The sequence below is a fragment of the Arctopsyche grandis genome, chromosome 13, assembly GCF_051622035.1.
Source record: "Arctopsyche grandis isolate Sample6627 chromosome 13, ASM5162203v2, whole genome shotgun sequence".
In the NCBI taxonomy this organism is placed as follows: Eukaryota; Metazoa; Arthropoda; class Insecta; order Trichoptera; family Hydropsychidae; genus Arctopsyche; species Arctopsyche grandis.
Genome location: NC_135367.1, coordinates 27688920 through 27705422, shown reverse-complemented (window position 1 = coordinate 27705422; position 16503 = coordinate 27688920). Strand labels below are relative to the sequence as shown.

General features: G+C 33.5%; 2 protein-coding genes across 2 annotated transcripts in view; one reads left to right on the top strand and one right to left on the bottom strand.

Annotated features, from left to right (window-relative positions):
- The window catches only part of LOC143921428 (uncharacterized), a 339615-nt gene that overhangs the window by 166789 nt on the left and 156323 nt on the right, over nt 1-16503 (top strand). The window lies entirely within an intron of this gene.
- On the bottom strand, nt 696-5895 carry LOC143921697 (sensory neuron membrane protein 1-like). The gene is made up of 8 exons (XM_077445047.1): nt 5788-5895; nt 3832-3989; nt 3562-3712; nt 3235-3483; nt 1830-2044; nt 1485-1770; nt 1054-1182; nt 696-983 (listed from the first exon to the last, which is right to left on the bottom strand). Exons 1-8 carry the CDS (start codon nt 5893-5895, stop codon nt 696-698), a joined length of 1584 nt encoding a protein of 527 aa, XP_077301173.1.

The following is a 16503-nucleotide window of genomic DNA, read 5'->3' as shown; positions in this document are numbered from 1 at the left end:
GGCGTGTTTAAATGAATTTCGCGCAAAAAAATCATTGTTCGAAAAACATTGTAGATATTTTAAAAATATTCATTTTTAAACATGAAAATATATGTATATATAATTTTTATATTTATTCGGCACACAAAGTTTATACATCAACTGCCATATTTTATAAAAAATAAGTTATTTATACCATTAAGCGCAATTTTCCAAGTACAGATATAATACAGGTGCATACATATTTTCTTCTATTAAATGCTATCAAAATTTTTTTCAAAAAATTAAACTATTCATTGCAAGAAAAAAAAAATGAATTTACAAAAATTATGTATGTACGTAAAATATATAAAGCAATAATAGCAAAAAGTAGTAATGCTTACGAGACAATTATTTTATTATAATAAAAATCAAAAAAATATATTTTATCCAATTAATAGATTTTCGTTGTGTGCCTGCGATTTATATATAATTATAATTAAAAAAATTTAATATAATTAAAGCAAAATTAATACTAAAGTTGAACAGTTGCATAGAAGAGATCAAAAGTGCTGTAATATGCATTGTAAACGTATAATGAGAATTCAACAACGTGTATTCAAATAAGTTCGAGAATAACACTTTTAATTTATATGCTTCAAAGACGACACACCACCATCATCATCATCAATGATCTCGCGTCAACCATTCGCTTATCAATATCCGACATTAAGTACTTATCGAGCATCTTGAGTGGCCGTTTGAATAGTACTAATTACAAGTTTCTGCTGATTGGCAATGCCATTGAGCGAATGACCGTTGGTCTGCTGTCTCTGACCATCAGCTGCTGGACCAACTTGACTAGCAAACTTGACAATCTTCTCCTTGTGGCGTAGACCCAGAGCTACTATCATACCCAATGAACCTGCTACGAAGAGCAGCCATTTCAGAACCGTTACGATGCGAATGAAAATGAACAGTTGGTTTTCCAGCATTTTAATGAAAGGCTTGTCCAATGCTAGTCCCTTCAAAATTTTAAAAATAACTCATTATATATACAAAGATTGATGTAGAGTTTTGTAATCGATACTTTACCTCTTCTACCCATATAAATGGTATCAATTGTTCCGACAATAGTCCTTTAAACAGTTCCAATTTATCAATTTGCATCAGTTGGACGTTGAGCTGTATTCTCTTCTTAGCTTGCAATGGTGTTCCAGACATCTAAAGAAGCATTTAAATCATTATAATAAAATTTAAAACAAACATAAACCTTTTAAGTGCCAAACAATTAAATATTTTTTCTTATCACTATGTAGGAGTCCCTCAGGAGTCGAAGCGAAGTCCAAAAAAAACTCTCTGACTAGGTAACTTCTAAAAATATGGGTGTTATTGTTTTGTGGTACTACCTTTGTGCAGTTTTGTGGTACTACCTTTGAAAAAGTAATGCTACAAAGAATCTATAATCTCTTTGACAATCTTTGACAAGGACTTTGGTAACCAATGGGCTAAAAAAAGTAACGTACCGGTTCAAAGTCAATATGGATTCCATGTTTCTCAATATCTGGAGCATGTCCGATTACACTAGCCTGAACCGAAGGATCTGCCTCCAAGAAGTGGGGCAGGGATGCCACTAGAGGTGCTTTGACACATTTGCTAATATCCATCAATCCTTTTTTGGGACAAGTGTCAGGCGTTTCGCAAAAACATTGCCATTTGGGCTCGTTGCGCAAATCTCCGAGATTCGCCACGTACCTGTTGGCTGCTATTCCCCCGTACGAGGACTTTCTTTCATACCAAGCACCCAAAGACCTGAAATCGACCGATTATATGTATTGGAATCCAATTTGACATATTTACTTGGAGCATACCTGCAAATTTCAGGACTGTAAGAGAGCAGCTCGTCTTTTTCCGTCAAAAACGGAGGAAATATTGTAGCATCTGTTCCACCGTAGTTGTTGCAATCAGGACCACCCCAAATGGTTTGAGAAGTTTCACCGTTAAACTCCACTACTTTTCCTACGTCCATGATGTTTTTGATACCACGTAAAACTTTAAATTTACCTTCCTCCACCGTAGCATTTCTCTGAAAAATTTTCATAGCACGTGTGTATTTGACACTTTTGAAAATTGCTTTAAAATTTAGAACGTTCATATTTTGTATTTTACAATATATTCGCATTAAAGTACCAATTAGTTCTGTATCTCAAATAATTTGTACGAAAGTACTCAAAGTAGATGTAAAGTATCAGTTGAGCAATTTATCGTAGGACGAATTTTTATTTCATTAAATACATACATATATACCACGAAGGCCTAACAGGTAAACCCCAATGCGCCTTCCTGGCCAATTACAAACAAGGCAGCATTTTTTATTAAATAAGTCGCTAAACTACGAGACACGGTAAATTTGAAATTAACGAGACATCTATGAATTCTAGCTTGTATATAAATTTTATTGGAAATTTATCATACTCAAATAGTGGTCACATACTACATGGGTAGGAAGGTATTTAGCCAACTTAATCGAGGAACCGTTTCAACAATGAAATCAGAAAAATTGGCAAACTTTGTTAGGAAACGATCGACCTGGAGTACCAATCCCGCTTTAAAGGTCACGGAATTCTACCCTTAAAGCCCTCAACGTGAGGACACCACCCCCCCCCCCCCCCCCCAACGAATACAGTCTAAGAGACCCTTTCGTCGGAGAACGAGACGGTTTTTCATGAATATCGCACATCACTGCTTTAATGAAAAAAACCACACTGTACATAACCAAGTACAAAATAAACAACAACGCATGAACACATAAAGCGCACATGCGTTAGGAATTGATACCTGAAATGTGCCGTGCAATCCACACACATCTCAAGTAAACATACATGTATGTATATGCATGTATGGAGTCACAAATATCCAAGTCTGACCAGCAGCATTACAGATATACTCAGAATAAATTCTTTTCAATCGAGGTCAACTCACAAGATCAAACCCGGCGCCTCTCGGTCCTAGACAAAAGCCGAACCACCGAGCCATGCTGCTGGCTTGCAATTGGCTTGAAAATGGTGACCAATAGATAGTACAATAACTATCAAATATGACATTTTTATTATGATCTAAAAATTGAACTTTAAAAATGAATTTTTATAGACATATCACTAGCTCTCAATATCGCAGACGACGATCCCTGCGACAGACAAATCACATAATCTTTGCGCACCATATATGTAATATCCAGAAACACTGCCAAACTTCAAAGATAAAGAATATTCTTACCAATCCGAATAAGGAAAACTTCAGTTTCTTTCCAAACGGAACCAAATCTTTCGCCTTCTTCATGGCCGTACAAACAGCCTTTGGAGCAAACTCCGTTTGATCGCAATTGATCTCAATCCCATCAAAAAGCAGATCGGAAACTTTAACCGGCGAAAATATAGTTTTGGGATTGTCATAAATATAATCCAAAGCCTTTCCTACCAAATTCAACATAGTAGGCTTCTCTACAGCTACCAGAATAGCCGTTGTCTGAAGACGAAACGACAGGTATATTTAATAGAGCATTCAAAAAACAAAAAAGAAAATAAATAAATAAATAATACGTACGATCAAGACGATATTCGGCACCATTACAATCTCATTTCCGGTCAAACCGGGACCCGACTTTTTCTTATCGAAAATAAATGTATCCTTTCTGTTGTAAGAAATTGCGTCTTCTTCTGCGATATCTTCCAAGTTAACTTTCTCTTTCCACTCTCTAAAACAAAAGTATAATTAATATTGCAGATATCAAATTCAAATGTTAAATAAACATTGAAACTTCTTCAAATCGTATTCGTTATAATTTACATAATTAAAAAGCATCAAATCACTCACTCGTAATAAAAGGGACCAACTTCTTGAACTCGCGGTTTTTCCCCTTTCATCACCTCTTCAGGATTTGTACAGTTGAAAACGTAAATTTTGAAATCGAGTGCAAACGGTACTTTCCTCCACATTTCTCTCATGTCAGTGCCTTTTTTCAGACTCATTTCCTTATAATATAAAAAGTTATATTATAACATACATACGCATATACTTCGTATATTTTACTTTATTTTTTACATATTAGGCACAGTGACATTACAAAGTACTCTAATGCGTCACTGTGACCAGTCACATAATCATAACACAAATAAAGGTAGATGTGAAAAACATCCGTGCTTGACATTTATAATTGATAAAATCAATCACGGGCGTTGCTCCACGACCACTCAACCAGCTCAGCGCAGCTCACATATACATACATATTAAATAGATCAATTTCAGCCTCTCGTCATTTTCTCGTCAGTCAATCTCTCGTCATTTTCTGCACCACTTCCTAAATTACGGAAGTCGCGACCAATTAGAACGGTTGAATTGATCAGTTAAGAACTTTAAGAACTAACTAACAGCTAAGAACTAAGTGTCTTATCATTTATTTATTTTTTATTTTAGGGATATAGAATTGACAAAATAAATAAATTTAGGTACATATAATATATTTCAGATCCAATGGATGTAATCACTTATTTTCTTTTAAAAAATTGTGAAAGAAAGACAGTATGGTTAAAATTTCCAGATCGAATTTTATTATATCATTAACTAATAGTAGAGGGAGGGTAATAAAAGTGTTTTATAATACATATTTATATGTTTGTACAATATGTACTATAAATATAAAAACGGACGCGATGTGTGTATATATGTATGTGGGTATGTGCTAGTTCGTGGACACACAGCCATTCAGAGTCAAGTTATCAAGGAGCCGTGGGGAAGCGTGGTAGTGGAGAAGTGGGGGGGGGGGGTGGAGCGTCATGTGACGTCAGTCCGAGGGACGAGTGACACATACACACATATACGAAGACACACACACATTCATGCGTCATTTCGAATGGGTGAACAGCACATAAATACACTAGTGTACTATAAAAAGGATATAGTCCAAGTTAGATCCAAATTTGGTGGTACTAAATCGGAAAATGTAGATTTGCATAGCGTCAAACAAACATACAATCGTTTCATACAATTAATCGTACAATACAAGACAATGCAATGGCCGGCATTGCTCGGGCAAATGACAGTATAAAAATAAAAATACCTGACCCTTCCAAGTCAGGATACCGTTAGATTATATACCAAATTTTCAAATTCCTTTTTCTGGTTCTAGTTAGAAACTTTAAATTTACATTTAAGAAATTTGTTATATGAAGATAAAGCAATTTTTTTAATATTTGAATATGTATTATTCACCCCTCTCACCCACTCAATTAAATCCCGGATCCACTACTGACATATGTATATTAACTATTTGGTGCCACTTTAGTATGCGGTACCTTCACATATCTACTTTATTATGCGATCTACCTTCACGTTTCTACTTTAATATGCGGTCTCACTGTCTCAGTTCTCGCGTGAATAATACCGACCCTAACAACCTAATCTTAAACGAATAGGGCCAACCCCAAATTAACCTAACCTAACCTGACCCTTAAATAAATAGGTGTTGGCTACTAAGATATGTTTTTTTTTGTGAAAATATTGATGAAATAAAACTAAAAAAAAAACACATTAACAGCCAACACCTTTTCATTTAAGATAAGATTCTTAGGATCGGTATTTTCTTCGCTGCTGATGATATTTTGATAGAAATGCTTCGAACAACATCATGGGGCGTCAGGAAAAAACAAAAATTGTAATAAACAGGTCATTGCTACGATACAAATAAAAACAAAATAGTCGACTGCGATTCAAAGGTAGACCGCATACTAAAGTAGCACCAACTATTTTAGTAAATAATTGAATTGAACTCACTCTTGATATTTGAAAGTGAAGCACTTTTGGAAAAATTACCCAACCCAACATAATTCCAAAAATGGCCATCGACAGAGATCCGATGGCCCATTTGGTCAATTTGTGCATTTTATGATTCCAGTCGATCTTGTTTATGTATATAATATTATTGCGATCTAAGCGTGTCATCAATGATTCAACTAAAAAAATAAAATCACAATAAGCACCCAAATAATCACTGATAATTTTAAATTTTGAACATTGTAACACCTTTTTGCAAATTATATATCTTAAACAATAATTTATGGTTTAACTATTTATGTAGATCTTATCGTGAAACTGCGGTTGGACTGTCTAACCGGTCAATGATTATCCAACTGAAGCTTTGTCCGGTAATCTTGTGTGAAAAATTTAACAAGTATTGTTCAGGTGTGATAAACCTTTGAATAGCCACTAAAGTATCTTTGTAAGTTATTCTTTAGTGTTAGAAAGCATAAGCCAAGTTCAGATCTGAAAATCCCCTCTGGAGAAAGTCTGAAATGGCAGTCAGTAATAAAATATTTAGGAGTAACGTTTGATAAAAGAATGAGATGGGCACCTCACATTGAGGCAGCGAAATGCAAGGCGATGCGGGGTATATCCTCAATATATCCAATATTTAATCGCCATAGTTCTTTATCAACGCTAAATAAAATAAAATTATATCGCGCGCTCATATTACCATTATTAACCTATGCTTCACCTGTATGGAATAACGCCTCGAATACTAACCTTTCCAAGCTCCAAGTAATACAAAATAAATCCCTAAAAATAATTTATAATACACCCATATATACTAACCTGAAAAAACTGCATGCCATATATAATATTCCGTTTGTTACAGACATTACTAACAAACTAACCAGTAGATTATATGACAGAATCACTAATAACCATACTAACACACTTGTGAAGAGTCTCGGTGATTACAACAAAATATCTATACCCTTCAGGTATAAACACAGATTATCTAAACACAATCTGCTTTAGGTCATCGACTTTAGAGAGTCTTTAATTAATATTATGTATTAGATGTATTATGAACATTTATAAGGATTTTAAATAGGTTTTTGAGCTCTTTTTCCTATTATGCTTTAGATTAACATTAGAATAATATAATACTGTGATTAATAACCAAATTAAATTAAATTGTAAAATAGAAAATGATCAGTAGATCAGTAGCTATTAAAATAGATATAAGATGTATTGTGAACATAATTTCGCAATAATAAAAAGCATTTAAAAATCAAAAAATCTTTGTAAGTTTATTTATTCTATATGATACTTTTCAACAGACATATTGTACATTTTCAATAGAAACAGTTGATAAATTTTTACTCTTAAATACATATACATATGTACATATTTCAAGCTTAACTGATTCATAGTTATCATATTGATATTGAGCATTTTTCAAATTATTGCCTATTAGAACGATTTGAATTAATCATAACTGGCGAATTATGGCCTTGAAATTTTTCTGCAATTGTCTCTGAAGTAGAGTTGACCCATCATCATAAATATATATAATATCGATATTCTGTGTTACTGTGTGTCTGCCTGTGTATCTGATATAACGCTCGCCGTACTATAATAGCCATTTCGATTCGACATACATATGTACGTCACAGCTAAACCACTGCCAACAAAACGTATACGAATATAATAACATAAGAAAAAACTTCAATATATACTGTTCAATATATCAATATATACTGTTTGCTACCAATGTTTCCTCTGGGCTAATAAACGGCAATAAGTATATGAGCATTTAGCACCATCTATTGAAAATTTATTTAATAAATTAACTTTTCTATTGGTTTTTATATTGTTTATATGTAGGTAGGTGGCAGATAGGAGGGTTCTGCTGGACAGCGTCAGGGTTTCTCTCACTGGCCCCCTGCATCATGGGGATCTTATAATGAATAAAGCATCGTTTAGAGCTTTCGAAAAGTTCATCAATATAAGTAATTGGATCCTCCGCCATTACGATGGTGCAAAAATATCGTGTAAGACGCGTTTGAAATTTGAATTTCTGAAAAGTGCCTGACGTCTATCCAGTTTTTAGTTTTAATGATAGCACCGCACATTTTCCTAATTTCGTTCACCCATCTTCCTTGCGGTCTTCCTTTTACCCTTTTGCATTCTCTCGGGTACCATTCAAGCACTTCTTTTGTCCACCTTTCGACCATCCTCCTAGCTACGTGACCCGCCCATTGCCATTTCAATCTCTCTATCCACTATGTCCACTACCCTTGTCATACTTCTCACCCACGTGTTCCGCTTTCTGTCTTTCCTCGTTATACAAGCATACAGCGTTCCATACTTCTTTGAGTGCATTGGATTTTATGTAGCACCTTGGCGTTCAGTGTCCAAGTTTCACATCATCATCACTGGCAAAACGCATCGATCAAAGATCTTTTTCTTCAGGCAGAGTGGCATTGGAGGTAGTAAAATAAAACTATTGGTATTTTTATTCAAAATAATAGTTTTTTAGTCTAGTCAAGTCAAATACGCCGCCTGCGTTTTTCCGACAAATGGTAACGAGAACAGGAACGGGAACGGGAACAAAAACAAGAACGGGAACGTGAATTGCATACGTTATTGTGGTATTGCAACGCATGCCGGGTTCACCTAATGTTAAATAAAAATGAAAAAATGATGCCTCAAATATTTAAAAATGTTGTTGATGACTGTAGTGTGTATGTATGTGTGTGTATGTAAGTAGATGATTACAGTGGATTCACAAGAAGACTATACTATTAAAAAAGTGCAATTTCATATATCTGCAAATGGCAACAAGCACGTAACTATTTTCTTGTCTGAAAAATTAATAAAGAAATAATACATAAGTATAGGATATGTATGGAAGAATATCATAAAGACTTTCATAACGATTTTCCGCGAATGAAAATTACTCCGACTAAAGTTTACTAGTAGTTTTCCATAGCGAGTCTGAAAAATCCAGAATGTATTTATTTTTAGAAGGTATACCGAAACAAAATGTATATCATGCTATCGATTTGCTGAGGAAACGATTATAGGAAAATTACAGGTACTGCAAGACTTGAACGTGCAATCATAATTACTTGTGAGGGAAGGGTCAGGTGGTATTATATTATATAAAAAGTAAAATGAGACACTAAACCGTCATCAATGAGAACCGTCATTACACCTTGTTTGTTGTCATAACGGTTTTTAAACATACTTTCCGAATTATTAAACTGTGATACGTGTTCTTTGCCTTCAAATTTTTGATTTCCCACCACACTTACATTTGTATATGTCAGAGCTTAAGTTTAATTTTGAATCAATTTGGAGCTACAAAAATGTATACACTCACACTATACTATACAATATGTGCATAGTTGTTGTATATTGTAATTTGAGAACGTTTAGAAGCTGTGGAATACAATTTCGTCAATAAATGACCCGTTGACGAGAAACGACAAATTTCATCGTAGAAAAAACCCAAAACATCGTTCGTTTTGCAACAACATACATATGTACATACATACATATAAAATTGAAATTGAGAAACTCATCGTTATCGTTATATCACTATTATTACTAAATATATGTATAATATTAGGCCATTAAAATGCTCAAGTACTTTCAACTTCTATTAACCCACAAAGAAAATTACTAACAATCCACCCACAAGCAACTTCAATTAATATTCGAATTTAAGAAACATTTTACTACACAATTACAAATTTCAATAGACAAATCTATATCTTGTCGATACTTTCATACTCAAATGAATGCTAATTTTAACTATGTAGTAAACATTTGATTAGGAAGCTTCTTAAGATAGACCGTTTCTATTAAATGTACTATGTAGTGTTGTAGCCGATGAAATATCATCACATGGGTGTTGGCATTGTAGAAATATAGCACAACTTGTGCTATTACGAATCAAAACCAGTGATTTCATCATCGATCCTGTACAAACATGCATAACTCAAGGGCAACGTCCCCTTTGACCATTCCAGAAGAAAGAGTTCATCGCTCGATCGTAAAACGAACGAAACCCAACAGTGATGTCATCAGGCAACCGCAACACATGTCCTGAAAGTTGTTTACACGTGGCACACGACCGCATTCTCAAACGAACGACGTCCTGGCGCTGACCCCATAGCTATAAAACACGCGACACGTTGACCGAAAACAGGTCAACACGTGTCCTGGAAACGAAGACAAAGCATCTGCACACGACACGCTTCAAGCCAGAACGTATATAAAGTGACGCACCAGCTCCCAACACCAGAGTGAACCTCTGGAGTTCAACCAGCTCACTTCTCCGAAGCTCAACTTCTTCGTACATACAATAACTATTGTAACAATTGAACAAAAATAAACGATCCTCTTACTAACACAAACGGTGTTTTCTTAGACCGGGACACGATCAACACACCTGTCCCGCGTACTAAAGCATATTAAGTTATTAAATAAATAAATAAATAAAAGAAATGGGTCGGTCCTGTGTTCGATCCGCAAATACCTTTTAAATATATTTATATTTAATTGTTCAATATTAAATATAAAAGTGCATTCGGGGTTTAAAAATGGAGACCCCCGAATAGAATTCGGTAGAATTCCTAGAACCCTGAGAGCGTGAGACTCACCTAAAACTGTACGTGCCTAGACAATGGAGAAACAAACGGATCGGGGAAGCTGTAGTGAGCTACTTGCTCTTTATAAGGAGGTGCTTAGGCCATATCAGATCATCTTGGAACGAGCTCTGTCTGCGCCTGGACCTGTGAAGCGACTTTGGCCTTTCATTTGAATCCTCCACCCACCCCTACGCAACAATATGAAGAAAAAAGATAAAAACTACCTACCTCCCTACATATTAACAGTATAAAACACCAATAGAAAAAAATTATTAATTAATTAATTAAATTTTCTATAGATGGCGCTAAATGCTCAGAGACTAAATTCGCCATCTATAAGGCTAGAGGAAACATTTGTAGCGAACAGTATATATAGAAGTTTTTAGTTGATCTGTTATTATTATCTTCTTATTATATTATTATATTTTAACTGTGACATACATATATCGAATCGAAACGACGATAATAGTACAACGAGTGTTATCTTACACAGACACACAGAATAGCGATATTATATAGGTATACTAGCTGAACCCGGCATGCGTTGCAATACCACAATAACGCATGCAATTCCCGTTTCCGTTCCCGTTCCCATTCCCATTCTCGTTCCCGTTCCCGTTCCCATTTGACGGAAAATGCAGGGAGCGAACACATATGAAATTATTCAATTATTTGTTTATTCTACCCTAACAACGCATGTCGCGACGCGAAAACATTTGAAATTATTGCGTTGCAATGTCATTCAATCCCGTTTCCATTCCTGTTTTTGGTAAGCTTCCCGGACATGCGTACAATAAATCCTGAAAGTTCCATCGTTCCATCGTACAATAACGCATGCTATTCCCGTTCCCGTTCCCGTTTATCGATGCGTTTCGATAAGTGAATGTTTCAGTTTCAAATTAATACTTAATAATCAAATTAAATTATAGTATAGTATAGTATAGGAACGCATACGTGTCAGACAGACAAACATTGATTTTTATATATGTATATGTAGGATTCATATGAGTGGTACGTAATGTAAGGTTGGTATGAGTGGTGCGTAATGTATTTGTACGTTGGCATGCATGCGCGCAAGTTGGTTACCAACGTACACATTTCCTTAACTTCACACTGCCGCTTCATACTTTCGCGTCGATAAAATCGTAATTACGAATATTTTTATAAAGAGGTTTTATCCCGTTTTTTTCACAGTAATCTTTCAGGACATGCAACAAATACTGAAAGTTCCATCGTAATCGGTTCTTTGGTTTAGGAGCCTATTCGAGACAGACAGACAGATAGACAAACATTGATTTATATTATAACTTTATAATATAATTTTAGATCTAAAAAAACATTACATATAAAATTATTATATAATAAATGAATGAGCTATTGTAAACACGATCTATCTCACAGTGAGTCATATATGTTTATAAAGTTTTGTCCTCGATAATTTTTCATGTATAATAATATTTAGCTAATTATCAAGGAAACGAGGGTTATCAGCTTACAAGAATATTTATCTCAAATACGAGATTATACACGTAATTAAACAATATCTAAATGAAAAACAGGTATTATACAAAAATGTCAGCATGGAATCTAGTTTTATAAGGCAGGAGAAAATCGCTCAAATTAAAACTAGAAATTCTCTTTCATTAATAAAAAATAAAAATAGATATTTGCGTAGACTTTAAGTCTCATAAAACATTATTGACATTAACGTATAAATATGTAGCTAATGTAAACAGCTTAAAAATCAATTATTATATTATCAATTCTTAATGCTTCGTGATTTATTTGATAATTTAGATAATGGAGATCAATAACAATTAAGAGTGACAGTTAATGATTTCATCACTGATTTATTTGATTAATATACATAGGTGTGTACGTATGTATGATAAAGAAAAAATATATGAATCTGAAATCTCATATAATATACATATCAAAAAAAAATTCGTCTTCAAAGGTAATTACAATAAAAAATATTTTATGTCGTTTTATTTTCGACCTTTATAAAGGGTGAAATTATTATTACAATAGCCCATGTGCCAATTTTCCCACCGAAGAAATTATTTTCCAGTAGCTTCAAATTCAGAATTGACAGGAGAATTTTCCGTGTGAATTGGACAGGTGATAGGCATTTAACTTGAGAAATTTCTTTCGAAAGAGAAATAATGGATAAAAAATTTAGCCCAACTCTTTTTTTATATTATATTATAAAGGTCGTATTGTAATATTATATAAGTACAATGTGCTATGTGTCGTATTTCTTTTGATTAAGTCTTATATCTGACAGTGAAAAAGGTCATGATAGATGTATTGTACGTAGTAGGTTACATATGTAGAATATAGTTTAATTTTAAACATCATTTAAAAGTTGACTATAAAATAAAGGTTTTAAGCTAAGTGGATTTAGTTTTCAAATAATTAAATAACCAGCAGAATAGACCAGTGGTTAGAATATAATGCTTTGAACAGAGTGGTCACGGGTTCATATCCCTCTGGTGTTTGCTGGCCAGACCTTGGATTTGTGACTCCAGGTCGATCGTTTCCTATCAGAGTTTGCCAATTTATCTGATTTTCATTGAAACGGTTCCAACAAATTGGCAAACTTACCCATTTTCTCGCAAAATCTCGCGTTTTCGGCAATCTCGAATTCCGCTGAATGTATAAAATGCTGCAAATTTACAAATTTGACCATAGATGTCTATATGGATGTTAATTGATATGTGTTTACTGAATTTCGCTGAATTGTTTAAATGCTGCAAATTTACAAATTTGACCATATATGTCTCTGTGGATATTAATTGATATGTATTTATGTACTTTTTATAATACTAATAATATTTGTATCAAATTTACAATGTTTCTGGCCAGGAAAGCGTATTGGGGTTACCTGTTAGGCCTTCCTGGTACAAAATAAAAAGAAAACAAATCCTTTAATGGTATAATCATTCATTAATTTCGGTAAAATTTTTTTTGGTCAGTTACTAAATACAAAAACGCTCAGTAGCTAAATCAAAAAATAGTCAATAAGTATTCATAATAGTGTTGTGTAAAAAATCTTAAATGGTCAATAAAAATTAATATTTTACCTTGTGGACCCCACATATACCGAATTCTCTGATTATGGTATCTTGGTATGATCCAAACCCAACTGATCTACTTGAGCAATACTACATAATATTGGTATTTCTGTATTGTTTATTACATACTATCAAATATAATAAAATATTTTCATTTTATTTTTTTTAGCTTGAAGCTCTCTTCTAACAATATTGCAAATCATTTCAAAGTGATTTGCTTTCTATTTTCATATTTTCTGATTATCTTAGAACCAGAGAATTGTAAACATTTCTCTGCTTAGAACATAATCATCAAACTGTGAATGTCCTTCCTTTGAATTACAGGCTATTTAATGAAATAATAATTTTTATATATGTATATTACTGATTATATAAATAAATTACAGACCATGTAATTTATTAATTGACCAATGGATACAGGTAATTTTGATATATAACTGACAACTTATTTAATTACTGACCGAAAGTGAAATTAGTAACTGAACATTTAAATGCATGCCATCAATTCTCCTGTTAATATAATGGTAGCTAATATGCAATTAATAAAAAACTTCACTCTGATCATTTATCAAAAAAACTCACTCTTATCATTAAAATTAACGGAATATAATATTTCAAAGGAAATTCAAGAATTGGAATAAATGGTAAGATTTATGAATTATTGTTCAAAATCCCCTCTGGAGAAAGTCTGAAATGGCAGTCAGTAATAAAATATTTAGGAGTAACATTCGATAAAAGAATGAGGTGGGCACCTCACATTGAGGCAGCGAAATGCAAGGCGATGCGGGGTATGTCCTCAATATATCCAATATTTAATCACCATAGTTCTTTATCAATTCAAAAAAAAAAAAAATTATATCGCGCGCTCATATTACCATTATTAACCTATGCTTCATCTGTATGGAATAACGCCTCGAATACTAACCTTTCCAAGCTCCAAGTAATACAAAATAAATCCCTAAAAATAATTTATAATACACCCATATATACTAACTTGAAAAAACTGCATGCCATATATAATATTCCGTTTATTACAGACATTACTAACAAACTAACCAGTAGATTCTATGACAGAATCACTAATAACCATACTAACACACTTGTGAAGAGTCTCGGTGATTACAACAAAATATCTATACCCTTCAGGTATAAACACAGATTACCTAAACACAATCTGCTTTAGGTCATCGACTTTAGAGAGTCTTTAATTAATATTATGTATTAGATGTATTATGAACATTTATAAGGATTTTAAATAGGTTTTTGAGCTCTTTTTCCTATTATGCTTTAGATTAACATTAGAATAATATAATACTGTGATTAATAACCAAATTAAATTAAATTGTAAAATAGAAAATGATCAGTAGATCAGTAGCTATTAAAATAGATATAAGATGTATTGTGAACATAATTTCGCAATAATAAAAAGCATTTAAAAATCAAAAAAAAAAAAATGAATTATTGTTAAAATATTTTTTTGTCTCTTATAATTGGAACATTACTCGGGTTATTTAAATATAAAATATTACACTTGTTTAATTTTAAATAAAATTTATTAAAAAAAACACCTCAAAATATACAAATTACATCAAAAACGTTATTACGCCGTGTATGATTTGAAGAAATGTAAAATTTAAATTTCTTTAAATCCTCAAATTGTGCGGTTACACGATCCGATCGAAAGACGGATACTTTTCCACATAGCCTGCTTCAATGGGAATTGGAATTTCAGGAATAACTTCGACTTCAGGATGTCCGAAGGGAATGTGGCGTATGACAGGGTCTATGTATGGGTTGATGATGTCGCTGTGAATGTCTCTGGGGATGTCTCTGAGGAAGTCTCTTGGGATGTCTCTGGGAATGTCTATGGGAATGTCTCTGGGAATGTCTATGGGAATGTCTCTGGGAATGTCTCTGAGAATGTCTATGGGGATGTCTCTGGGGATGTCGTCTCTAGGGATGTCTCTAGGGATGCCTCGGATGAAGTCTTTAGGAATGCCTGTGGGGATGTCGCGACGACCACGTCCAAAATGATGGTATTCACGATCGACGAATTCCTATCGAAATAAACATAAAAAGCGATTATTTTCCAAGTCGACACTGAATTTTATGCAAATGCTATCAAAACCACATACTCCTGCAACGCCAATCAAAGATACGGGAGGCAACCTTTCGAATTCGGGTCTCCATCCGAAAACTTCATGTTCAACTCCAAGGAACGGTTCGTAAGCTGGTTCATAGATCTCCGGCCTTCCAAACAAGAATTCCTCTTCATAGCCTCCGTATGGCAATGCATATCCTTGGCTGATCACAAGTACAGCGCACACGAGAGCCTTAAGTTACAAATGCACACAAAATAATCGTCATTGTTAGTTAGAAATATATAGTACAATATATAATGTAAATAAAGTATCTTACAAAAGCTTTCATTTTGAATTGATCGTATCAGTTCACCTTCAGTGAAAGACTGCAATTGTGTACTGATTGTGTGAAACCACTCAAGCTTATATAGTGAACATAATCTTACCTGACACATTTAAAAACATTTTTATCTCCCAACTGATGGAATATGCTATTAACAAAATCTAACGATTGATTTTAATTACCAAAGCAATAATGTCAAGCATTCAAACTTTGATTGGAACACAAATATGTACATATTTGTAATTTTGTTTGAAATGATGCACTAATATTTGAATAATATTTAATGACAACTAACTGACATGCTGATTAAAGTGGAACAAATTGTGGGATCCCTTTCTTCAAACGAAATCAACAGATCCTCTGGAACCGATTCGGCTTCTACTGCAACTTGCTTCAATTGTAATTTGCCTTTTAACGGATTTAGGTCATCTGTCTCTTCAAACAAATCAGTGAGAATCATTTCTACAATACAAATTAAAAAGCTTTTATTTATATGTAAGATTCAGGTTGAATTTGTTTTCCGGGTCGAAAAATTTCAAAGTAGTATCGTTCGCAGACAAACACTATTAAATCTAGTATAT

Bases quoted from the DNA above. Each gene is read 5' to 3' on its own strand.
- LOC143921697 (XM_077445047.1), bottom strand. From the start codon at position 5,895: ATGCACAAATTGACCAAATGGGCCATCGGATCTCTGTCGATGGCCATT. The intron at 3,484-3,561 runs GTACGTATTATT...TTTCGTCTTCAG, and splicing joins TGCCGAATATCGTCTTGATC to ACAACGGCTATTCTGGTAGC. The intron at 984-1,053 runs GTAAAGTATCGA...AAAATTTTGAAG, and splicing joins CATTTATATGGGTAGAAGAG to GGACTAGCATTGGACAAGCC.